The sequence below is a fragment of the Staurois parvus genome, unplaced genomic scaffold, assembly GCF_062004578.1.
Source record: "Staurois parvus isolate SC_StPar_1 unplaced genomic scaffold, SC_StPar_1.0 ptg000615l, whole genome shotgun sequence".
Taxonomy (NCBI): domain Eukaryota; kingdom Metazoa; phylum Chordata; class Amphibia; order Anura; family Ranidae; genus Staurois; species Staurois parvus.
Window position 1 is genome coordinate 116,209 of NW_028318411.1, and position 27,461 is coordinate 143,669.

The window sequence follows — 27,461 nt, forward strand, 5'->3', positions numbered from 1 at the left end:
GCATGGAACTCTGAGAGTTGTAGTTCCACTGGGGTGCAGTTTTCCAGGTGTATGGATGGGACAGTGAGGTACAACTGACACTTCTAATTGCTGCTTCCACCAGAATATTATACAGGATTTATATTGCTCCAATGGTTTGCTCAGCGCTTTACAATATAACGGCAGACAGTACAGTAACAATACAGTTCAATACAAGAGGGATAGGAGGCCCTGATCCTCGGAGCTTACAATCTAACAGGGAGGGGCTAGTGGTACAAAAGGTAGTAACTGTGGGGGATGGATTGATAGAAGATAGAAGGATAGGCTTCCCTGAAGAGATAGGTTTTCAGAGATTGCGTAAAAGTGAGCAGAGTAGGTGATAAATTGGGGTAGAGAGTTCCAGAGAATTGGGGAAGCTCTGGAGGAGTCCTGGAGACGAGCATGGGAGGAGGAGACAAGGGAGCTAGAGAGCAGGAGGTCTTGCGAGGAGCGGAGAGTACGGTTTGGGTGATATTTAGAGACAAGATTGGTGATGTAATTTGGGGCAGAGTTATAAATGGCTTTATATGTTATTGTTAATGTTTTGAATTTTATTCATTGGGCAACGGGAAGCCAGTGGAGGGATTGGCAGAGAGGGGTGGAGGACACTGAATGGGGGCCAGTGGAGGGATTGGCAGAGAGGGGTGGAGGACACTGAATGGGGGCCAGTGGAGGGATTGGCAGAGAGGGGTGGAGACACTGAGTGGAGGGATTGGCAGAGAGGGGTGGAGGACACCGAGTGGAGGTCACCGAGTGGAGGTCAGTGGAGGGATTAGCAGAGAGGGATGGAGGACACTGAGTGGAGGGATTGGCAGAGAGGGGTGGAGGACACCGAGTGGAGGGATTGGCAGAGAGGGGTGGAGGACACCGAGTGGAGGGATTGGCAGAGAGGGGTGGAGGACACCGAGTGGAGACCAGTGGCGGGATTGGCAGAGAGGGGTGGAGGACACCGAGTGGAGGTCAGTGGAGGGATTAGCAGAGAGGGATGGAGGACACCGAGTGGAGGTCAGTGGAGGGATTAGCAGAGAGGGATGGAGGACACTGAGTGGAGGGTTGGGGGAATCTATGCTTCATTTCAGAATGTAAGTTCATAGGAACACAGACTGCACCCTGGCTGTAGGCAGTGGAACTGGATGCTACCACTGTGCCTCCCCGGGGCAATAAAGCTCCAGGATTGGACGCTCAACGCCTACTGTGCATGTGGCCATACGTTTACGTGGGTCTATGTGGATTTACGTGAGAGGCGGCTCTTGTCCACTGCATGAAGTACAAAACTAAAAGGGCTTTAAGGAGTCCCTGTGTTTCTTGTCCACCTCTCACACCCATTAAGCTCCTGGTCCCTTTGTTTAGCTGCAGGCGTCCGAGATCCCTATGGTCGGGGTCAGTGGCTCCTGAGGGGGAGTAGCCCAGGGAACACTGGTAACATGACATGTCCTCCCTTCCCTTTAGTGACCCCGTTAACACTTTAGTGGCTGGGTTCCCTTCTGTAAAAATCCAAGTTTCAGCGTCTGTAGGCGCAGGCCACATCTGGATCCCAGGTATGTTCCTGTGGTTGGGTGGTGGGTCAGGTTTGTGTCACATGACGTATTGGACTGTTGGGGGACACGGAAGGCTCCAGGGGGTGATGATGGCATGTAAACGTTTGAGCACAACTGTACATTGTAGTAATTTTCATAAAGAATGCAGAGCTGTTCAGTGTTGGGTCCAGGCACATTGATATCCCAGTGTTCAGTGTTGGGTCCAGGCACATTGATATCCCAGTGTTCAGTGTTGGGTCCAGGCACATTGATATCCCAGTGTTCAGTGTTGGGTCCAGGCACATTGATATCCCAGTGTTCAGTGTTGGGTCCAGGCACATTGATATCCCAGTGTTCAGTGTTGGGTCCAGGCACATTGATATCCCAGTGTTCAGTGTTGGGTCCAGGCACATTGATATCCCAGTGTTCAGTGTTGGGTCCAGGCACATTGATATCCCTGTGTTCATTGGATGGTGGAGAGTTATTTCTCAGGGCTTTATTGGTGAAATCTCTTTAGGACCCAGGAAATCTGAGTTCCCATATCTGTACACCCGCTATGCCCATTATGAGGGGTTCCCACCATCCCTGTGCTGAGTTCTCAATCCTGTACACCTGCTGTGCCCATTATGAGGGGTTCCCACCATCCCTGTGCTGAGTTCTCAATCATGTACACCTGCTGTGCCCATTATGAGGGGTCCCCACCATCCCTGTGCTGAGTTCTCAATCCTGTACACCTGCTGTTCCCATTATGAGGGGTTCCCACCATCTCTGTGCTGAGTTTCCGGGTCTGTATACCCGCTGTGCCCATTTTGAGGGGTTACCACCATCCATGTGCTGAGTTCTCAGGTCTGTACTAAGTTCCATCTATGCCTAAAAATCACATTGGGATGGACTGATTCTTTAACCACTCCTGGACCATCCAGTTGTGGGAGGGCGTCTATAGATGTCCTCCCAGAACCACGCCCCCCACAAGCCTGCTGGGATATGCATCTGGTGTGCTTTGATTACAATATGATCAGCTGTGATTGATTCTTTACTGCAAACAGACCGACCAGTTATTGGCTGTCCTTTCCTCACGCACTGTCACAGTGTGAGGAGAGCCGGTAACTGGCAATTTTGAAAGGAAGCAATGATTATCAGTGAACATGTGTCCTATCAGTGAAGTCTCATCAGCACACATCTGTGAAGGAGAAAAATGTATTTGCGTGACCGCGCAATTGTCATTCCAAACATGACAGCGCTGAAAGCTGGAAATTGACCTGGCAGGAAGGGGGTGAAAGTGGTTAAAGTGGTCGTACCCATATGGAAGAAAAGTATATTGAATATGACCAAAATTGTAGTATTTCAAATATATTTCAATAAATATATACAGTCATGGCCGAAATTGTTGGCACCCTTGATATTTTTCCTGAAAATCAAGTATTTCACACAAAAAAGGTATTGCATTAACACATGTTTTGCTATACACATGTTTATTCCCTTTGTATGTATTGGAACAAATATAAAACAGAGGCAGAAAAGCAAATATGACATAATGTCACACAAAACCCCAAAAATGGGCTGGACAAAAGTATTGGCACCCTAACTTAATATTTGGTTGCACACCCTTTGGAAAACATAACTGAAATCAGTCGCTTCCTATAACCATCAATAAGCTTCTGACACCTCTCACCCGGAATTTTGGACCACTCTTCCTTTGCAAACAGCTCCAGGTCTCTCTTATTGGAAGGACACCTTTTCCCAACAGCAATTTTAAGATCTCTCCACAGGTGTTCAATGGGATTTAGATCTGGGCTCATTGCTGGCCACTTCAGAACTCTCCAGCGCTTCTTTGCCATCCATTTCTGAGTGCTTTTTGACGTATGTTTGGGGTCATTGTCCTGCTGGAAGACCCAGGATCTTGGACGCAAACCCAGCTTTCTGACACTGGGCCCTACAGTGCGACCCAAAATCCTTTGGTAATCCTCAGATTTCATGATGCCTTGCACACAGTCAAGGCACCCAGTGCCAGAGGCAGCAAAACAACCCCAAAACATCATTGAACCTCCACCATATTTTACCGTAGGTACTGTGTTTTGTTCTTTGTAGGCCTCATTCCGTTTTCGGTAAACAGTAGAATGATGTGCTTTACCGAAAAGCTCTATCTTGGTCTCATCTGTCCACAAGACGTTTTCCCAGAAGGCTTTTGGCTTACTCAAGTACATTTTGGCAAACTGTAGTCTTGCTTTTTTATGTCTCTGTGTCAGCAGTGGGGTCCTCCTGGGTCTCCTGCCATAGCGTTTCATTTCATTTAAATGTCGACGGATAGTTCGCGCTGACACTGATGCTCCCTGAGCCTGCAGGACAGCTTGAATGTCTTTGGAACATGTTTGGGGCTGCTTATCCACCATCCGGACTATTCTGCGTTGCAATCTTTCATCAATTTTCCTCATCCGTCCACGACCAGGGAGATTAGCTACAGTGCCATGGGTTGCAAACTTCTTGATAATGTTGCGCACTGTGGACAAAGGCAAATCTAGTTCTCTGGAGATGGACTTGTAACCTTGAGATTGTTGATATTTTGCCACAATTTTGGTTCTCAGGTCCTCAGACAGTTCTCGTCTCCTCTTTCTGTTGTCCATGCTTAGTGTGGCACAGACAGACACACAATGCAAAGGTTAAGTGAACGTCTCTCCTTTTTATCTGCTTTCAGGTGTGATTTCTATATTGCCCACACCTGTTACTTGCCCCAGGTGAGTTTACAGGAGCATCACATGCTTGTAACATTCTTATTTATCCGCAGTTGTGAAAGGGTGCCAATACTTTTGTCCAGCCCATTTTTGGAGGTTTGTGTGACATTATGTCGAATTTGCTTTCTTTCCTCCCTTTTTTTGTTTTGTCCCAATACACACAAAGGGAATAAACATGTGTATAGCAAAACATGTGTTAATGCAATACGTTTCGTGAGAAATACATGATTTCCTGGAGAAATATCAAGGGTGCCAACAATTTCGGCCATGACTGTATGTGTGTGCTGCATGTTGAAATACATTTTTATTAAAATAGATGAAAAAAAAGTAAAAATATATTTCAAATATACTGAATGTCTTTAAAAATACAAATCTACATTTTTGGAATGCATTTACAAATATATGTAAAAATATATGTTAAAACAAATCTGAAGAATATATTTCAAAAAATATATATTTTTACAAATATATATTTTTTAATTATATTCTTCAGATTTTTTTTTTTACATATAAAAAAGCCATTTTAACATATATTTGTAAATGCATTCCAAAAATGTAGATTTTTATTTTTAAATATAAAAAAGTCATTTTAACATATATTTTTACATATATTTAAAAATACAAATCTACATTTTTTGAATGTATTTACAAATATATGTTAAAATGACTTTTTTATATGTAAAAAAAAATCTGAAGAATATATTTAAAAAATATATATTTGTAAAAATATATATTTTTTGAAATATATTCTTCAGATGTGTTTTAACATATATTTTTACATATAGTTGTAAATGCATTCCAAAAATGTAGATTTGTATTTTTAAAGACAGTATATTTGAAATGTATTTTTAAAATATTTTTCATATATTTTGTAATAAAAACGTATTTCAACATGCAGTGTATATATCTATTGAAATATATTGGATATGGCCAAAATTGTAGTACTTCAAATATATGGCAATATTATTTGAAGAAAAATATATTTGAAATAGATTTTAAAAATATTCTTCCCAATGTGGGTAAACTCTTCTTTAACCGCCTCCCGTCCACTGTATAAGGAAATGACAGATGGGCTGGAGCGTTTTTGTACTGGAAGGACGTCACATGAGTAGTCTTGTTAGAAATATTCCATGTTCCAGGGCTCCTATCTCCTGGCTGCATCACTCACTGATCCACTGACCTGGAACAGTCATGCAGAAAATCTGAAAAGTGTGAACATTTTTCCAGATTACTTTATCATAATATTGGCTTTACCACTCAGGGATGAAGTATGTAGATATGTATATACACCATGCTGCCAAAATGTGAATCAATGTGAATCAAAATTACTTAACAATTTATAAAAAAAATTAAGAAAAAAAAAATTAAATATATACAGTGGGGATCGAAAGTTTGGGCACCCCAGCTAAAAATTTGTATTAATGTGCATAAAGAAGCCAAGGAAAGATGGAAAAATCTCCAAAAGGCATCAAATTACAGATTAGACATTCTTATAATATGTCAACAAAAGTTAGATTTTATTTCCATCATTTACACTTTCAAAATAACAGAAAACAAAAAATGGCGTCTGCAAAAGTTTGGGCACCCTGCAGAGTTAATATCTTGTACTGCCCCCTTTGGCAAGTATCACAGCTTGTAAACGCTTTTTGTAGCCAGCCAAGAGTCTTTCAATTCTTGTTTGAGGTATCTTTGCCCATTCTTCCTTACAAAAGTCTTCCAGTTCTTTGAGATTTCTGGGCTGTCTGTCACGCACTGCTCTTTTAAGGTCTATCCATAGATTTTCAATTATGTTGAGGTCAGGAGATTGTGAAGGCCATGGCAAAACCTTCAGTTTATGCCTCTTGATGTAATCCCCCGTGGATTTCGAGGTGTGTTTAGGATCATTATCCATTTGTAGAAGCCATCCTCCCTTTAACTTCAGCTTTTTCACAGATGGCATCAAGTTACCATCCAAAATTTGCTGAAATGTTATTGAATCCATTTTTCCTTCTACTCGTGAGATGTTCCCTGTGCCACTGGCTGCAACACAACCCCAAAGCATGATTGATCCAACCCCATGCTTAACAGTTGGACAGAGGCTCTTTTCATTACTTTCTGTGCCCCTTCTTCTCCAAACGTACCTTTGCTCATTCCAGCCAAAAAGTTAAATTTTAACCTCATCAGTCCACAGAACTTGTTTCCAAAATGCATCAGGCTTGTCTGTATGTTCATTTGCAAAGTTCAAACGATGATTTTTGTGGTGAGGACGTAGAAGAGGTTTTCTTCTGATGACTCTTCCATGAAGACCATATTTGTACAAGTATCTCTTTATAGTGGAATAGTGTACCACAACTCCAGTGTCTGCCAGATTTTTCTGGAGGGATCGTGCACTCAAACGTGGGTTTTGAATTGTTTTTCTCACAATCCTGCGAGCTGTTCTGTCTGATATTTTTCTTGGTCTTCCAGATCTTGCTTTAACTTCCACTATTCCTGATGACTGCCATTTCTTAATTACATTCCGAACAGAGGATATTGACATCTGAAAACGCTTTGCTATCTTCTTATAGCCTTCTCCAGCTTTGTGAGCGTCAACTATTTTCAGTTTCAGTTTTCTAGACAACTGCTTAGAAGAACCCATGGTGCTGATTGTTGGGGCAAGGTCAGATGAGTCTGGGCATTTAAAACCTTTGAGATTGACATCATCTGGTCTTCCCAGACGATGATTGAGAACAATCCATGACACTGGCAGGTCTCAGCTTTGCAAAGGGGGCAGTGCATGCTATAAATTCTGCAGGGTGCCCAAACTTTTGCAGACGCCATTTTTTTGTTTTCTGTTATTTTGAAAGTGTAAATGATGGAAATAAAATCTAACTTTTGTTGACATATTATAAGAATGTCTAATCTGTACTTTGATGCCTTTTGGAGATTTTTCCATCTTTCCTTGGCTTCTTTATGCACAATAATACAAATTTTTAGCTGGGGTGCCCAAACTTTCGATCCCCACTGTATATATATATATATATATATATATATATATACACATGTAAGTAAATGAAAAACAAAAGAAATTACAAATAAAGTCTGATGTGTCCGTAAGTCCCATTGAAATAATAGTTGCTTGAAAGCCAAAGGATAGGTGTGCTGGTGCCATTAGTAACAGGAAAAACAGGAGACCACTTCCAGGTGACCCCAGAAGGAGGAGACCACTTCCAGGTGACCCCAGAAGGAGGAGACCACTTCCAGGTGACCCCAGAAGGAGGAGACCACTTCCAGGTGACCCCACATGGATTTACAGTTTTTTTTAGGTGGCGGTGTATTGCATGGAAAGAAATCTCATTCCTGGTAAATGTGAATGGTCAAGTTGGTGACAAGATGCACAGTGGGTCCAACCAAAAAAAGCGCAGTGAGACCTGTCTAGTAATAGAAGGTCCATCCATTGCGGTGAGGTTAAATCCATGCGGGGTCACCTGGAAGTGGTCTCCTGTTTTTTCTGTTACTAATGGCACCAGCACCTGTTCACTTCTCTTTTGGCTTTCAAGCAACTATTAGAATAGGACTTACTGATACATTAGACATAATTTTTGTTTTCTTGTGTTGTCCATTGATATCATTTTTTCTATTTTTTTTTTCCCATTTTCAGTTGTGGCAAATTAAATCATTTTGATTGCCATTTTTGGCAGCACAGTCTATATACACATGTACAGGGCTCACTAATGGGGAAGTTAGACGCATTTAGAAGACTGCAGGAACCGTAATCACTCATCTGTGTTTTTTCTTTATTTTTGGTTTCTTTTGCTTTTTTTTGGTTTTGCCTGTGGCACAGAGTTTTTATTGTTGTTTATTATGATATAGAGGTTTGTTCCACATGATGTTGGTTGTGTCTTCACTCATCTGTGTCTTGTCTTTTCTCTCCAGAGATCGGGCACAGAGACACTATTCCCAGAGCACAGCGGGATTACTGCAACCATCCCCAACTGCAGCGGATACAGGGATTCCATCTCTAGGAATTGGGCACACTGGCACTATACCCAGTGATTGAAGCACAGAGGAAACGGTTATACCGCATGCATGGTGATACGGCCCGCTGGGACTGGTTACATTGACACTATACCCAGTGCTTGGATGGCAACAGGCAAAGTATTATCTACAGGGACTGGTTACATTGCCACTATACCAAGTGATTGCAGCACAGAGGAAACGGAGATCCTGCATGCACGGTGATACTGCCCACTGGGACTGGTTACATTGTCACTATACCCAGTGATTGGAGTGCAGCAGGCAAAGTATTATCTGCAAGGACTGGTCACATTGGCATTATACCCAGCGATCAGAGTACAGCCGGCAGTGATACTACCTTCAGGGACCGGGCACACTGCCACTATACCCAGACAACAGAGCGGGCACAGTGATACTATTTGCAGGGAGCTCACACACTGCCACTATATCCAGGAATCAGAGTTCAGCAGGCAGTTTTCTTTCCTCCAGGGAGCGGACACACTGCCAATATACCCAGGGATTGGCGTACAGCAGGAACACTGATACTACCTCCACTGACTAGGCAAGCTGGCACTATCCCCAGGGACTGGAGTGTAATCAGCACACTGGAAGGATGAAGAGTGATGTGTGTGTATGTTGCCCCTTATTACATATCAGAGATTAGATGATTCAAAGATGGAGGGTGATGGAGATGTTGGGGATGAAATCTGACTAAATCACGGATAGGTGGAATGATCATAAATGTGTCACTTTGGAATTATTTGCCATCTGTGTGATAACCACCCATGGCATCAATAGGGCTTGTTCATATGGGTTTCAGTTGTCACAAGACTGGTGTGTACAGCAGACGTGTGTCTGAATTTCATTTTGCAACAAACTGAACCAAAGTTTTCATCATTTGGAGGTTTGGATGTATTTGAATTTCCAAATTACAGTAGTAACATATTTAAACAAATCTGAAATAACAAAGCAAACATTCATCTGAAATTCAAATTGAATTTGAATCGAATTCTAAAACAAATTTGAAATAGAAACATATTGCTGATTTTCTTTAAATACCATGTGTATTGGTGTTAGAATATAGCCATCTTCTGAAATTCACGTTTTGAAAAGAACAGAATAAAACAGAAAAGCATAGAAAATAAAGGAATAAAATAATAGAAAATATATATATATATAATCTCACAGCAGTGAGTGCCCCCCTCACATTTTTGTAAATATTTGATTCTATCTTTTCATGTGACAACACTGAAGAAATGACACTTTGCTACAATGTGACGTAGTCAGTGTACAGCTTGTATAACATATAAATTTGCTGTCCCCTCAAAATAACTCAACACACCGCCATTAATGTCTAAACCGCTGGCAACAAAAGTAAGTCCACCCCTAAGTGAAAATGTCCAAATTGGGCTCAAAGTGTCAATATTTTGTGTGGCCGCCATTGTTTTCCAGCACTGCCTTAACCCTCTTGGGCATGGAGTTCACCAGAGCTTCACAGGTTGTCACTGGAATCCTCTTCCACTCCTCCATGATAACATCACGGAGCTGGTGGATGTTAGAGATCTTGCGCTCCTCCACCTTCTGTTTGAGGATGTCCCACAGATGCTCAATAGGGTTTAGATCTGGAGACATGCTTGGCCAGCTCATCACCTTTACCCTCAGCTTCTTTAGCAAGGCAGTGGTGGTCTTGGAGGTGTGTTTGGGGTCGTTATCATGTTGGAATACTGCCATGCGGCCCAGTCTCTGAAGGGAGGGGATCATGCTCTGCTTCAGTATGTCACAGTACATGTTGGCATTCATGGTTCCCTCAATGAACTGTAGGTCCCCAGTGCCGGCAACACTCATGCAGCCCCAGACCATGACACTCCCACCACCATGCTTGACTGTAGGCAAGACACGCTTGTCTTTGTACTCCTCACCTGGTTGCCACCACACACGCTTGACACCATCTGAACCGAATCAGTATATCTTGGTGTCATCAGACCAGAGGACATGGTTCCAGCAATTCATGTACTTAGTCTGCTTGTCTTCAGCAAACTGTTTGTGGGCTTTCTTGTGCATCATCTTTAGAAGAGGCTTCCTTCTGGGACGACAGCCGTGCAGACCAATTTGATGCAGTGTGCGGCGTATGGTCTGAGCACTGATAGGCTGACCCCCACCCCTTCAATCTCTGCAATGCTGACAGCACTCATACGCCTATTTCTCAATGACAACCTCTGGATATGACTCTGAGCACATGCCCACAACTTTGGTGGACCATGGCGAGGTCTGTTCTGAGTGGAACCTGTCCTGCTAAACTGTTGTATGGCCTTGGCCACCATGCTGCAGCTCAGTTTCAGGGTCTTGGCAATCTTCTTATAGCCTAGGCCATCTTTATGTAGAGCAACATTTTTTTTTTTTTTTCTTCAGATCCTCAGAGTTCTTTGCCATGAGGTGCCATGTTGGACTTCCAGTGACCATTATTAGAGAGTGAGAGTGATAACACCAAATGTAACACACCTGCTCCCCATTCACATCTGAGACATTGTAACACTAATGAGTCACATGACACCAGGAAGGGAAAATGGCTAATTGGGCCCAATTTGGACCTTGTCACTTAGGGGTGTACTCACTTTTGTTGCCAGTGGCTTAGACATTAATGGCTGTGTGTTGAGTTATTTTGAGGGGACAGCAAATTTCCATGTTATACAAGCTGCACACTGACTACATCACATTGTAGCAAAGTGTCATTTCTTCAGTGTTGTCACATGAAAAGATAAAATATTTACAAAAATGTGAGAGGTGGATTCACTTCTGGGATATACTGTATATATAATGATATATATATTTAGTAAAGCATAGAATAGAAAATAAAAGAATAAAGTAAAACAGAAAAGAAAATAACAGACTAAAATAGAATATAGTTGTCTTCCGAAATTCGAAATAACTTTGTGTCCCCTATGTGATGGCAGGGGGGAGTTTCGGGACAAAAAAAAAAAAAGTTTAAAAAAAAAATTATTACACCCAAGCACATTAAATCCCCCCCCCCAAAAAAAAACAAAACATTTTTTAAGGCCCCCCCAACACATACGCATGTACAAACATAAACGCATTTGTTGGGGGTCCCTACGCATGAAAACTTTGATTGCGCACATGAGTGAGCAATAATTCCAGCACCAGACCTCCTTTGTATAGGCAGCTTATGAAGTGTTGCCTATAGAGAATATAAGGTACTGAAGTTTGTCACCATTTTCAGGGGCATGTACTAATTTAAGGTTTGACACGTTGGGTATCTATTTACTCGACTCAACCTCGTCTTTTATATTTTACCAAACATTTTGGTCATTTATAGGATTTGATTGCCCTATAATACACTTTAGTCTGACTTTTACTGAAATTTTGAATTTCCTAGACCTTTGCAGTAATATTGTGTGACATAAAAAATTGGAATTATCAATAGTTTATTCTCTAGGATGTCTGCTTTCAGAAAATATATCAAGTTTGAGAGTTTTGTGTAATATTTAGGCCTGAAATAATGTTTTTAAATGTGTGCCAAAAATGCCAAAACACGGCTCTAGCAGTGAAAAGGCTCATTAAATCTCAATCAAGTCTCATGGGACTAGCAGTCGATGCCTTAGATCTCACACTGCAGATATACAGCTCCGGGGCACGCCAGAAATTTAAATTGGTTGTGAATGCATTTGTTCATTGAAGAATTTAATTTTGTCGTATTCATTCTGTTGTCTTGAATTGTTTTCAGAATTTGTTTGTATCTTTTGGTATTCATTTCATATATTTGTTGGTCTGGGTGGACTCAAAAAAAACTTTGCAGAAGATTACTATATATTATCAAATAGGACGAATTCAATATTTCCGGGCACTAGTCCAACTTACTAAGAGACATGGCATGAGCTGATTGGACAAGATCGACTGGCGTCATGTGCATCCGAATTAATGATTGGAATGAAATTTAGATTAATTCATTATCCGAATCCAAATTATATATAAAAAAATTGAAAACTGAATTAGTTTCCCAATGGCGGCGAAACTACTATTGCATCATGTGACATCATCCGAATGAAATAAATGCTTTTGTTAATTCTGTTATAACTTCTTTCGGAATCATTGACTTTTTTTTATGATGTCCATTCTGAGATTCATATACATCCCAATCTCCAAAAATGAAATTCTCACCCAAAAAAAAAAACAATCAGAATAAAATATCTACCAGGAAGTGCACTGCTATTTTTCAGGAATCATTCAGACAAAAGGTAGATTTTTCAGAGCACTGTTTAGGCACAATTTCTAGGTGTTCCCTATAAGGAGAGGTTCACATCTATGCAAGGTGCGGTTGATGCATTTGCCAGGTTTTTTTTTGTTAGTTTTTTGGGGGGGGGTTTTGTGGGGGGGGAGGTGATTTATAGGAAAGTATGACAGTTTAGTTCATCTAGTGTGACTTTGATGTGACCAGTAGCATCAATGTAGTGCAAGAACTTTTATGTGTCCAAAGTTGCATTTTTTTTTTTTTTTTTTCTTTGGCTTTATAGGAAAGTATGACCGTTCTGTCATGTAGTGTGACATTGATGCTACTTGAGTGCCAGATATTGTAAAGTCGCATTACATGAAGAGAACTGTCATACTTATTATTAATATTATTATTTTTATTTATTTCAGGTACTTATATAGCGCCGTCAATTTACACAGCACTTTACATATATATTGTACATTCACATCAGTCCCTAACCCTCAAGGGGCGTACAATCTAAGGTCCCTAACTCAGTCATTCACACACATACTAGGGACAATTTAGACAGCAGACAATTAACTTACCAGCATGTCTTTGTAGTGTGGGAGGAAACCGGAGTACCAGGAGGAAACCCATGCAGGCACAGGGAGAACATGCAAACTCCAGGCAGGTGGTGCCATGGTTGGGATTCGAACCAGCGACCCTAGTACTGCCAGGCGGCTAACCATTTAGCCACTGTGCTGCCCTATTCCCATTCGCTAAAAAAAAAAAAAAACTTGTGTTTTTTGTGCGGGTCTATTGAAGTCTATTACATGCAAAATGTAATCTGCTGCAGGGAAAAAATGTTCCTGGCCCTTGCCAAAAAAAATGCTCAAAATGCACAGATGTGAACTAGATCCATTGGAAGCCATGTTAAATGGACTGTTGTGGGTTCCTGTAAAATGCAAAACATAGTAAAAAAAAAAACGCATAGGTGTGAACCAAGGCTAAACTCGCTTCTTGATTTCAGGTCCGCAATCGCTTTTGCACAGCCTCGCTGCACCCATTGCTGAAGGCCTTACAGTAACTGTGTGATACGCAGGCTGCTCAGAAGTCATGTGATCTCTGTGACTCTGGTAATAAGAAGATTTGGCTTTTTTTTTCGGCAGGTCCAGAACACGAATGATTTCAGCACCGTCAGTAAAGTGTCGGCGGCAGCGATGGGCTATTTTGCTGATGAATTCCAGAAATATTTTGTAAGCCGAACGAGCAGAAGATCCCCGCTTATCCACAGGTGAGACGATGAACAATGTACTGGGGAAGGGCGGGCGCTGTCAGCAAAGCGGCATACGGGTAGCTGCCTATGTACGGGTTTTGGGCACACACCCCCCCTTGCTGGCACCTGCAGTAATTGAACACAGAAAATGCCTGTTAGCAAGTCCCAGGCAATGATTCAGGGGCGGGATCCTGCCCATCAGCTATGTCCAATCACAGCCCAGAGCTTTGTATTGGTAAACAACACAGAGCTCTGTATAGAGGGAGCAATCCGTCAGTTTCTCATCCCTGCAAAGTAAATGTAAAACTGAGAGATCTGTTAGTAAAAGCAGCACACATTACACACATTGCACAAAGTTAGGCACATATTTAACCCCTTGATTGCCCTAGATGTTAACCCCTTCCCAGTCAGTGTCATTAGTAAAGTGACAGTGCCTAGTATTATCACCGATCACTGTATTAACCGCTTCCAGACCACCCTATAGTAGAAATCCTGCTACAGGGCGGCACAGGTGCGCAAAATCATGTGTGTATATATACATGAGTTTTCATTTCCAGGTAGGGAGTGCGCGTGCGCCCTACCCGCGCCACCATTTGCGGCTGTCAATCATGATTTGTGGAGCAAGCAGATATTCTGATAGATCTGCAGATGACTTGCATGGCATCAGCAGTCTACTGTTTGCTGGTGAAATGCTTTACAGGCTCCTTTTGGACAAAAATATTTTTTACCTGCAAAGAAATGCATTTATTATTTTTGTCCAAAAGGTGAACTTATCCTTTAATGAATAAAATTAATTCTCTGATTGGATGTATATAATTACGGTATCAACCTAAATAATAAATATACCCTATAGCATAAAGTCACCCCTTCACCCTTGAAAGTGTATCTATATATATATATATATCTTTCTCTAATATGCTACCTTTAACATACAAACTCCCAAAATGTGAAAAGTAATAAATATAAGATCACAAAATGTCCAAAATAAAGCAATAGTGTCCAAAATAAAGTCAATATACAAAAATCACGCACTTTTGTCCTCAAATATGTAGATGATGAGTTTCTGAGCTATCTGGGGCAGTGTGTAAGGGTATCTTGGCTGAGGGAAGCTGATATAGGAGCCGCCATATCTGCTATACATGTGCTACGAAGTACGAAACATTACTGGCAATATTCCCCACTTTAACATGGCGACTATGGTCTTGGCGCCATGTAGAGGAGGGGTATAAGTAGGACCATCCTGTCTGACGAACGCATCCCTTATGATGAAGTCCGACGAAACGCGTCAAGGGAAGTGATGTCAGACACACACGGCAGAACCGGAAGTGGCACAGCAGCCATTTTTGAAATTGGCAAAATCCTTACCAAATACTCATGGATGTTGCCTGGACTACATAGAGGTTTGGTTTATGGAAACATGGCGTTTTTAAAGCTGTTGTGATGTAAGCACAGTATTAAAGTATATTTTAAAGGTGTTTTGTGGTATTACACTATATCCTTCTTTATATGTTGTGTACATCGGTGGAGCTTGTTATCAGGAGGAGTGTGGAGTATTCAGGCTCAACTAACTCAGATGACATCAAGGAGTTACATTTATAAGGCTGTGATGACATCTTAAAGATCTTTTCTCAGGAGGGCGATCTTTGGAATTATATCATACCCTGGTGGTATTAAGGCATGATTCTTATTTTATTTCGGTAAGGGTATTCATTCCTTAGAAGTATACACTGATACTGACACTTGCTGTTTGCAGTTTTCTTTTGCACTGAGAGTGATCGCTGTCACGGTTGATACACAAGTTCACTTTTCACTGATAGTGGTCACGTGTGATTTTTCACACTCTATTATATTTTTACACAGTGTATTATTTATGTATTGTTTTGTTAAGGATAACGCACTACGTACATTTTTTCCTTTTTTGTTTTGTTTTGTTTTTTGAGGTTTACATTGTTCGTGGGAGCCATTTGGAAGGCTCAGGCACCTGGATTTATTTTGGAATCACCATTATATGATTTTTTTGAGGACACAAGTGCGTGATTTTTGTATATTGACTTTATTTTGGACACTATTGCTTTATTTTGGATATTTTGTGATATTTTATTTATTACTTTTCACATTTCGGGAGTTTGTATGTTAACCACTTCCATACCGGGCACTTTACCATCTTTTGGCCCAGGCCATTTTTCAGGTTTCAGCGCTCTCACACTGAATGACAATTGCGCGGTCATACAACATTGTACCCAAACTAAAATTTTATCATTTTCTTCACACAACTAGAACATTCTTTTGGTGGTATTTAATCACCACTGGGATTTTTATTTTTTGCTAAATTAACAAAAAAATACTGAAATAAAAAGTTTTTTTTGTTTCTGTTATAAAAGTTTGCAAATAAATAATTGTTCTTCATAAATTTAGGCTGAGATGTATTCTGCTACATGTCTTTGGTGAAAATAACCCAAATTAGGATGTATTATTTAGTCTGTAGGAAAGTTATAGAGTTCACAAACTATGGTATAGATCTGAGTATTGATCAATCCTGAAGTACTGACAGCCAATCTAAGTTCTTGAGGTCCAAGAATGTCAGAACAGTACAGATATCCCCCAAATGTCAGGACAGTACAGATATCCCCCAAATGTCAGGACGGTACAGATATCCCCCAAATGTCAGAACAGTACAGATATCCCCCAAATGTCAGGATGGTACAGATATCCCCCAAATGTCAGGACGGTACAGATATCCCCCAAATGTCAGGACGATACAGATATCCCCCAAATGTCAGGACGGTACAGATATCCCTCAAATGTCAGGACGATACAGATATCCCCCAAATGTCAGGACGGTACAGATATCCCCCAAATGTCAGGACGATACAGATATCCCCCAAATGTCAGGACGATACAGATATCCCCCAAATGTCAGGACGATACAGATATCCCCCAAATGTCAGGACAGTACAGATATCCCCCCAAATGTCAGGACAGTACAGATATCCCCCCAAATGTCAGGACAGTACAGATATCCCCCCAAATGTCAGGACAGTACAGATATCCCCCAAATGTCAGGACGGTACAGATATCCCCCAAATGTCAGGACAGGACAGATATCCCCCAAATGACCCCCTTTTGCAAAGTAGACAGTCCGACGTACTTCATAAGTGGCATGGTGAGTTTTTTGAAGTTGTATCTTTTTGTCATTTATTGGAAAATTAAAAAATTATTTTCACTATTTTTTTTTTTTTACATACTTTCACCAGTGCAGTACAGTGTCATCATATAACTGATATGGTGGTGATCAGGGACACTGGTGACAGTATTAAAAATATATATATATAAAAAAAATTTAAATTGTTTTTATTTGAATTTTTATTTTTATTTTTTTTCTTCATATTTTACTATGACCAAAGTAGTACAATGTTACCATAGTAACATTGTACTACTTTGGGGAAGTGATCAGTATTTTTTTTTTTTTACACAATTTGCTTATAGCAAAGAATTACTTTGCTATAAGCAAGCATTTTACCTGAATGACATCAATTCATTCAGGTTTTTTTTGGCCACGGCTAATCACATGACACAGCTGGGCTGTGATTGGCCAAGCCTGTGCATGTGATCGCTGTGACCATTCACAGCTAGACACACTAGTATACAATGGATGGCATGAATTAAGCCATCCATTGTATACAACTGTCATGTGACCTGCTGTGATTGGTCACATGGTACTAGCAACGGGGTCGGTACTCAGATCTGTCATTGGCCGTGTCCAAGGTACACGGCCGGTGACAGATCACGCAGCTCTGCAGGCGCGCAAACTGCACATGCCCGAAAGGACGCCATATGGCATCCACCCGGAAAGGTGAGGGTTTTTGTCGGCTGCCATTCGGCCATAGGCCGGGCGGGAAGTGGTTAAAGGTAGCATATTAGATAATTCTCTGATTGGATGAGGTGGAGAGGTGATATCACAATCTCCTCATCCAGTTAAAGACTGCCTTGTATTAATTTAAAAAAAAAAAATTACAATGGGGTTGATTTATTAAAACTGGAGAGTACACAATCTGGTGCATGTGCGCATGGCAGCCAATCTGCTTCTAACTTCAGCTTGTTCAATTAAAGTGGAACTTCACTCTCTCAATCAAATAATAGTAAAAATCATATCATATGTGCTTGTTTTAACCTTTTTTTTTTTTTTCCCTTTTATCTCTTAATTGACTTCCTGGTTGCCATGCCTAGGCAAATGATGTCATAGATTTCAGGAGGGGAGGGATGGTTTTCAGCTCAGCCAATGCCTGAGCTAAGTGCAGATGGATTTCAGGTAGCAACCGCTACATGAATCCTATGCCTTTACTCAATGGCCAGACATGCCAGGTAGTGTTTTTCAAAATAAATTCTTAGCAAAATAAATCATGGAGACACGGATGGATGAAGGAGTTTGCTTTGAATATTAAAAATGAATTCCGTAGCATTTTTGGTTTTTGGATGCAGTGCAGTTCCACTTTAGCTTTGACAAAAACCCTGGAAGCTGATTGGTTTCTATGCAGAGCTGCACCAGATTTTGCACTGATCAGGTTTAGTAAATCAAATCCAATGTGTTCTTCACACATTGATCAGATGTGCATACTTATATTGTGCCAAGCTGAACCAATGTGACTCTGTCATACAGATGATACCTGGAGTTCAGCTTTAAAAGCTTTCAGGATTCCATAGGAATCAGCATAAGGGCCAGTTCTAACTCCATGCGTTTCAGTTGCTTTTTTTTTCTGCATCCAAAACGCACAGAAAGTAGGTTATACGGTTGTCAATGTCATAGTTCACATCAGTGCGTTCCGGTTGCAGAAAAAAAAAGTAAAACATGCTGCATTTTTTTCTGCACAGAACTGCACTGGAACAAGGTAAAACGCACTGGGACGCACCAAAAGCTCACTAGAACACGCGTCCCTATTTATATTGAAAAAAAGAGAGGAAAAAACACACTGGAATGCATGAAAAACACACTGGAACGTGTCAAAACTTCATCAAAAACGCACCGGAATGCACCAAAAACGCATCCGGAACACATCTGGACTGTGTTTCTATAGTGTGAACTGGCCCTAATACATGTATAAAATGAAAGGGGGGGGCTTGGTAAACATGAAATGGTGTATACTATAATACACAGTACTCTAGAGGGCACAAAAGCCTATCACCATTGTCTGTGTCACTTCTCACGGACTTATTGCAAATGCTTCCCAGCATCCTGGAAAATCTGAGCGATTGCTTCAATCGCTCAATGTGCAAAACTGGACTGGGAGGGGCTCTGTAACTTCCACCTACAGGTTGATGGAGATCTAATAATAAAATGGAGTGATGGGCAGATGTCACCTTTTATCCCAACCCTATGACCAATTGCTGCTGTGAATTGTGTACGTGTGCTGAGAATCTGGAAATGTAACTGAACTGGCGGCCTTGTTGGTATGGGGGGATTGGGATTGGCTGGTTCCGTTCAAACACTATAATCTGCTGTTTCCCTTTTTGTCCTGCAGGGGGTACTGTGTTCGCTCGCAGGCCGTCGGTCATTGTATCAAGGAGTTTCTCCGAGACACCGAGGATTGTACACACAGACAGGTGAGTGATCTGCGAGGGAAACGTCTGCCCGAAGCACAAGAAGTCTTCGTATAGTCATCATTTTTTATTCAGTCCGGAACTAAATTCTTCCACAATATCTATATTTGTGTTCTATGGTATTTCATACACATAATCAAGTAAATATTTAAAGCTGGTCTCCAGGCTGATAGAAAATAAACAAATGAATTCAGTGCTGTAATAATTCATCATTAAATGTATTTTTTAAAGTAAGTACCTGATATCCCACAAGAAGTACAAATCAGTTCATGTGCTGATTAGGAGCATGCTGATAGGAGGGGGGAGCAAAGTGATAGAAAGGGTCACCACTGAAGGAGCCGTATGCCCCTTTCCATCCTCCCTCCCCCCCCCCTTCTTGTTAGGCCTCAATTGCCATTTGATAGTCACCTATGTTAGTGATGCCTGACCTTGTATTGTTGGGTATCTTTACTGTGCAATTACTGTACACCTGCAATGACCCATATTCTTACTATTTTGTATTGTTTCATGTTAAAACAATAAAATATTTGAACAAAAAAAAAACTTAAAAATAATTAAAAAATTTAAGAAAAATTTTATTTATATATATATATATATATATATATATATATATATATATATATATATATATATATATATATATATATATATATATATATATATATATATATAATTTTTTTTTTTTTTTTTTTTTTTTTTACACTGTCACTAGTCAGTGTCCCTGATCACCGCCATGCCAGTTATATGATGATTCTGTACTGCACTGGTGACAGTATGTAAAAAAAAAAAAAAAACAGCAAAAATAATTTTTTTTTAATTTTTTCTTTTTCTGAAAAATTATGACAAAAAAATACAACTTCAAAAAACTTGCCATGCCTCTTATGAAGTTGATTTTTGAGATGCAGTTGTAATGTAACTTGGGGCAGAGTTGTGTGCAGGTTTGTAGATTGTAGTTCGTATCTTGAATTCTATTCATTGGGCAAGGGGAAGCCAGTAGAGTGATTGGCTTGGAGGATTATCAGACAGTGAACAGATGGTAAGGTTTGGATGCAGCATTTATGATGGAATGAAGGGAGGATAGCCTGTGTAGAGGTAGGCCAACGAGAATGGGGTAACTTGATGGTGTCATTGATTAAAAAGGGGAGAATTTGGAGATGTTAAAAAGGTGAAGGTGCAAGATTTGGACAATGATTGGATGTGAGGGTGAAAAGGTAGGTCAGAGTCGAAGATTACACCTAACATCCTGGCATTAAGGGTTACGAATTTAATGCGTTCTCGGGGACGCTTCGTATTGTGAAAAATTTGTGGTTTCCCATAGGAATGCATTGAAAACCAATTAATCTGCTCCGGAGATCAGAAAAAAGTAAAAAAAAAAAAAGGAATTTATCTGTTCAAAACTCTTTATAGAGTGCACTTTAAAGGCATAAATACTATACAGGGACATGATTAAAAATGTCCAGAATGGCTCCAAAACTTGATGCAAAAACGGCTCCAACACCTCCACACTCGACGCCACGTGCTACCCACAGACTCCAGCATGCATGGGGCCGGCGCTATAAACCTCCCAGGAGCAATGCATCCTGGGGAAACTTGCTTCGTATTGCAAAAAACATTTGTAAATGCATTGAAAACCAATTAATCCATTACGGAGGTCAGAAAAAAGTAAAAAAAAGTCTTATCTGTTCAAAACTGTTTATAAAGTGCACTTTAACCACTTCCCAACCGGCCGTTCTATATAAATGGTTGGACGGTGGCAGTGCAGGGTCAGGTAGCCGTTTATAAACAGCCTCCCCGCACCCTGCTTGTGCGCTCTCCCTGGGAGCGCACAGCACCACGATCCTGTGCCCGCTGTGTCCTCTGGACACAGTAGAACACCGATCATTGGACGGGATCTCTGTGTGAGGTCCCGATCATGTGATCACTGATTGGCCAATCAGTGATCACATGCAAAGTAGTAAGCAATGATGTCACTTGTGACATCATTGCTTACTACGTGTGAAATTGGTAAATGATCACAGAGGTCACATGGTACAAGGCTATTCACAACAGCCTTGTACCATGTGACAAGCTGTGACCAATCACAGCTCACTCAGTACTTCTCAATGACTGCAAGAATGCAGACAGAAGGAGAAATGATTGCTTTTACATCCTATATGGGTGTAAAAGCAATCAGTGTTAAAAAAAAAAAAATCATCACCCCCCACAAGTAGTACAGTGTCACCATGGTGACACTGGTGACACTGTACTGCTAGGGTGACAGTATGTAAAAAAAAAAAAAAAAAAAATGAATATAAAAAAATAAACATGTAAAAGAAATGTTTAAAAATTATAATTTTTGGTTCTAAACTACTTTGGATTTTTTTTTTTACTAAAAAGATAACGGAATACATTTTGGCCAAGATTTATGATGAAATACTATTTATTTGCAAAATATTATTTAAAAAAACACTTTTTTTCAAAATTTTTGGACATTTTCATTAACATAGCAAAAAAAAATAAAAATACCAGGGGTGAATAAATACCACCAAAATAAAGCTTTATCTGTCTCAAAAAAATGGTAAAAAAATTCATATGGGTACAGTGTTGCATGACCGCACAATTGTCATTCAAAGTGTGATAGCGCTGAAAGCTGAAAATTGGCCTGGACAGGAAGGGGGTATAAAAGTGTCCGGACTTGAAGTGGTTAAAGGCACGGGGCCGGCGCTATAAACCTCTCAGGTGCAATGTGTCCTGGGGAAACTTACTTCGTATTGTGAAAAAAATTTGTAAACCGAGCCATTATTTTCAATGGATTTTCATTTGTAAACCGAGGTACCCCTGTAGTATTAAACCAAACATGTAATAAGTTGCAGCTTACCAACCATTAGATGTGGTGGCTGCATTAGTTTTTTTTGTTTTTTTAGGATTTCTTCCCTATTTTCATCTGGTGATCTGGCCAGTAACACACCTCCTGTATTAGAACACCCCCACTCTGGATGTAGCAGCACAGGGGCACCTTTGTACAGCGGCATTGCCAGTCTGAGGGGAGTGTTAGATGTACTAGCAAATTTAACTAATAATTTAACAAATTGAAGCCAAGCTCCAGCTCACACTTTATAATCCGTTACAGAAAAACATTTTCTTTCCTTTTGGGATAACATGAATAAATCATGATCATTGTAAGCACCTTTCATTGGTATGTGGTTTGTCTCATCCACTGATTCATTCTGCTGGAGAGCTTGTTCTTTTGAAAAACAGACTTGCTGGATGGATTACCAGATGAAAATAGGGGGAGGGGGAGCCTAAAAAGAAAACAAATGCAATCTTGTCTCTAAATATCACCCAAACTGTACTCTCCGTTCCTCGTAAGACCTCCTACTCTCTAGCTCCCTTGTCTCCTCCTCCCATGCTTATCTCCAGGACTTCTCCAGAGCTTCCCCCATCCTCTGGAACTCTCTACCCCAATTTATCAGACTATTGCCTACTCTGCTCACTTTTAGGTGATCTCTGAAAACCCATCTCTTCAGTGAAGCCTATCCTGCCTTCAGCGAATACTGGAATCTTCTACTCTTCCAACCAGTCCATCCCCCACAGTTATTACCTTTTGTACCACTAGCCCCTCCCTCTTAGATTGTAAGCTCCGAGGATCAGGGCCCTCCTATCCCTCTTGTATTGAACTGTATTGTTGCTGTATTGTCTCCCGTTATATTGTAAAGCGCTGAGCAAACTGTTGGCGCTATATAAATCCTGTATAATAATAATAATAATAATATATAAATCCTTTATAATAATAATAATAATATATAAATCCTGTATAATAATATAATAATAATAATAATATATAAATCCCATATAATAATAATATATAAATCCTGTATAATAATAATATATAAATCCCGTATAATAATATATAAATCCTGTATAATAATAATATATAAATCCTGTATAATAAAAATATATAAATCCTGTATAATAATGTATAATAATAATACAGTCATTACATCTAATAAATCGTAAACGTCCAGTATTTTGCTGTATCAGTGCCCCCATGTCCCTATGCCCAGTGTCTCCTGTGTCTATAAGGCGTCTTGCACATGGGACACCTAAAAAGGTCATATTTGTAGGTATTCAGGCATTTTTAGTTTTTTCTTTTCTCTTCTACTGATCTAAATGTACTCCATGGTTTTATTGGGCCTCTACGCAAAGGTATGTAAGTTTGTGCCGCATATAGATTGGTGAAAAAAAAAATCCGTGTTGCAGTATTTTATACACATATATGTGCAAATACACTGGTACACCACACTCCCGTTATTAAAAAAAAAAGCTAAAAGAATTTTTATGCATACGTAATTGCAATTACTCTCACGTTTATTTATTTCAGGTACTTATATAGCGCCGTCAATTTACACAGCACTTTACATATATATTGTACATTCACATCAGTCCCTAGCCCTCAAGGGGCGTACAATCTAAGGTCCCTAACTCACATTCATACATACACATACTAGGGACAATATAGACAGGAGCCAATTAACCTACCTGCATGTCTTTGGAGTGCGGGAGGAAACCGGAGTACCCGGAGGAAACCCACGCAGGCACAGGGAGAACATGCAAACTCCAGGCAGGTGGTGCCGTGGCTGGGATTCGAACTAACGACCTGAGTACTGCCAGACGGAAGTGCTAACCATTTAGCCACTGTGCCGCCCGTGTTCTCTACATCTTCAAGTTTTTTTTCTTCCGGGAATATCTGGCACCATATGCTAGTACCCTGCAGATGTCTATAAAGAGCGATAATATTGCACCTTCCTGTACATACTGCATGCATGCTGTGTCTACTCTCTCTGTACTGTTGATGGACTGTATTGGTGTGATCTCTCCTGCCTTCTGTACAGGTGCTGTCTCTGGGATGTGGATTTGACTCCCTGTATTTCCGGATGTGCGGGAATCTTGGGGTGGAGGGAAGCACATGTTTCTGGGAAGTGGATTTTCCAGCAGTGGTGAAGCGGAAACGTCAGGTGATTGAAGGGACAGAGGACTTGAAGAAGATGCTTGGTGAGAAGTCTGACTACAATGGCTCTGGTGAGGATCATCAGGTCATATCTCTTTGTGCTTTTAATGTTCAGCTAAATTGGAAGAACAAAAAGTGGAATTGTTGCCTGTAGCAGCCAATCAAAATTCTTCTTCTAAATGTTGCATCAAGTAAAAGGTGGTGGGTTTTCATCGGTCACAGCTTCACTTTTCTGTTGACTCTTTCTCCAGTTTCAGTGGATCTGCCTCTTCTTGTCCTCGGTTTATAGTGCATCTCTTTCTTTTCCAGCACCAGGATATTCCGTCCTTCTCTCGGAGGATTACAAGCTCCTCGGTGTGGATCTTGGTGATATTGCTGCCCTGGATTCTGCATTGGATAGTGCTGGGTTGAGATGGAATTGTCCCACTCTTGTACTAGCAGAGGTAGTTCTGTGCTACATGGATCCCACCAGGTAGGTGCAGATACTGAAACTATAGACCCTGGTCATCCTTCACCATCGCACTAAAAGGAATTCTGTAATATTTGTCACTGAAGCCACCATGACTTGAGCTCCGGGAGGGGCTTCTTTCCAGAGACTATGGACCCAGGACTAAGAGAACCCCCTCTTGGGGTTACAAGAAGTCCTTTCCCAATCACTTCCCTAGATATCTGGCTGGCTGGGAATTATACCATGCAATTAGGGCTGGAGGGACCGTTTGTGGGACCCCTTGGCATACTGTGCATAGTGGAACTATTATCCTGGAGCAATGTGTTACGTGCAGGGGGTGATTCCAGCATATGTGAGGTTATGAGTTTATTTTCTGTTACAGGTTTCCTGGTATCTGTTATTGTTTGCTGTAAGTAGGTTTTGGTGATAAGCTTTCACTTTGTTTAATCACCTCCAGGGTTCGGACGACTAGGTGCCAGGAAGGAATCTATTGGTTTTTTTGTGCTTGATTGTTTATTTATGTAATGTATTTTTTTCCTGGGATTTGTAATGTGTGCCAAACCTGTCTAGGGGGAAGGTTTTTGTGTATAAATGCTGTGCTGTTTGGTAATAAAATCAGTCCTTTTTTACTCCCACATTGGCTCTGTCTAAAGCTTGGGGTAAATTTTCTATCTACAGTCCTAACCTAATATACTGGTCTTGTCTGGTAATTATGGAGGTCTGTTCTGAAATTGTTATATTCTGGTTCCAGACTGAAGGAAGCTGTAGTTTGGCGTAGATACCCAGTTGGGGTGTCAGGCAGTCCATTCCAATGTTAATCCCCAAACTATGCCCACCCATAATTGCAGTTGTGCAGATTTCATAGGTAGACCTGGATGAAGAGTTGTATAAATGTCCCTATATTTGTGTATTCTGTACTATAAATCCATTTTAGGGGAAGGTAAATATGTGCTGTATGTTAGGATCAATGTTGGGTTGGGTGAGTATATGATGGGGCCGATTATCTTAGAATAAAGAGTTGGGCTCAATATATACTATAGGGTAGGATTGTAGAGTTCAGGTTGACTTAGGATGAGTATGTGCTATAGGGTTAAAATGATACTAAACACACACTGTTTAACCACTTGCCCTCCAGAGGATTACCCCCCCCCCCCCTTCCCCCCCTGACCAGGCCATTTTTTTGTGACACGGTGTTGCGTTACTTTATCTGACAAGTTTTTTTTTTTTTTTATTAAATGTTTTACTAGGACTTATAGCTGGACTGCGGCAGGCATTCTGACACTGGGGGGAACTGACTTGGTGTCACTGACATCCCCAGTGACACCAATACAGTGATCAGTGCTAATAAAAAGCACTGACACTGTACTAATGGCGCTGGGCAGGAAGGGGTTAACATGGGACGATCAAAGGGTCAACTGTGCGCTGTTTCACTATGAGGCTGTGTTTCACTGTAAGCACACTGCTTTGTATGACTCTGCTATGCTAAATGGTTGCGCGGGTAGGCCCCCTACTCGGAACTGCAAAAAGTGTGTGCGTGTGTTAAATAAATATATAATGTGATTTTGTGCACCCATGCTGCCCTGTAGCAGTATTTCTGCTATAGGGTGGCGCAGAAGCGGTTAATTTACATTATCTCTTCGATTTCTGTATATGAGTGATGGCACTGTAATTATTTTACTTAAAAAAAATCAATATACAGCAGTCACATGACCCAGATCTTTCCCAGCCTGTCTGCAGGTAGTTATAAGCAGGAGGAGCTTCTAGGCGTCTGCTGCTGGTCACATGTTCAAAACAAAAAAAAAGGGATGTAGGCTTCTGGTATGGAGAGTGAGAATTGGGGTTATTAGGGTATGGTGAAGGGTTGGGGTAGAGTTTAGAATTACTATGTGCTGTAAAGTTCTATGCATGCTTTCTCCAGGGTCTCTCTCTCCCCCTCTCTCTCTCTTCCCCTCTCTCTCCCTCTCCCTCCCTCCCCCCATCCCCCCTCCCTCTTCCCATCTCCCCCCCCCCTCTCTCTCCCTCCCCCTCCCTCCCCCCTCCCTCCCCCTCTCTCCCCCCTCCCTCCCCCCTCTCTCCCCCCTCCCTCCCTCTCCCCCTCTCTCTCCCCCTCCCCCCTCTCTCTCCCTCTCTCAAGGGGTCTCCTCCCTTCCCTCCCCCTTTCTCTCTCCCTCTCTCCAGGGGTCTTCCTCCCTTCTCTCTCTCCCTCTCTCCAGGGCCCCCCTCTCTCTCTCCAGCCCCCCCCCCCTCTCTCTCTCTCTCTCTCTCTCTCTCTCTCTCTCTCTCTCTCCAGACAGGGATCTTCCTCTCTTCTCTCCCCCCTCCCTGAGGCCTGTCCCCTTCTTCCCCCCTTCTCTCTCCATCTTCCTCCCTTCTCTCTCCATCTTCCTCCCTTCTCTCTCCATCTCCCCCCCTTCTCTCTCCATCTTCCTCCCTTCTCTCTCCATCTTCCTCTCTTCTCTCTCCATCTTCCTCCCTTCTCTCCCCATCTTCCTCCCTTCTCTCTCCATCTTCCTCCCTTCTCTCTCCATCTTCCCCCCTTCTCTCTCCATCTTCCTCCCTTCTTTCTCCATCTTCCTCCCTTCTCTCTCCATCTTCCTCCCTTCTCTCTCCATCTTCCTCCCTTCTCTCTCCATCTTCCACCCTTCTCTCTCCATCTTCCCCCCTTCTCTCTCCATCTTCCCCCCTTCTCTCTCCATCTTCCTCCCTTCTCTC

General features: G+C 41.3%; 1 protein-coding gene across 1 annotated transcript in view; it reads left to right on the forward strand.

Annotated features, from left to right (window-relative positions):
• Positions 1 to 27,461, forward strand: part of LOC149449517 (tRNA wybutosine-synthesizing protein 4-like) — an 84,398-nt gene that overhangs the window by 524 nt on the left and 56,413 nt on the right. Inside the window, exons 2-6 of the mRNA XM_089693140.1 lie at positions 8,159 to 8,870; positions 13,613 to 13,737; positions 19,236 to 19,317; positions 24,186 to 24,372; positions 24,611 to 24,773. Of these exons, the coding sequence (XP_089549266.1) occupies positions 8,853 to 8,870; positions 13,613 to 13,737; positions 19,236 to 19,317; positions 24,186 to 24,372; positions 24,611 to 24,773 (575 nt within the window). The 5' untranslated portion in view covers positions 8,159 to 8,852. The remainder of the gene's footprint in view (positions 1 to 8,158; positions 8,871 to 13,612; positions 13,738 to 19,235; positions 19,318 to 24,185; positions 24,373 to 24,610; positions 24,774 to 27,461) is intronic.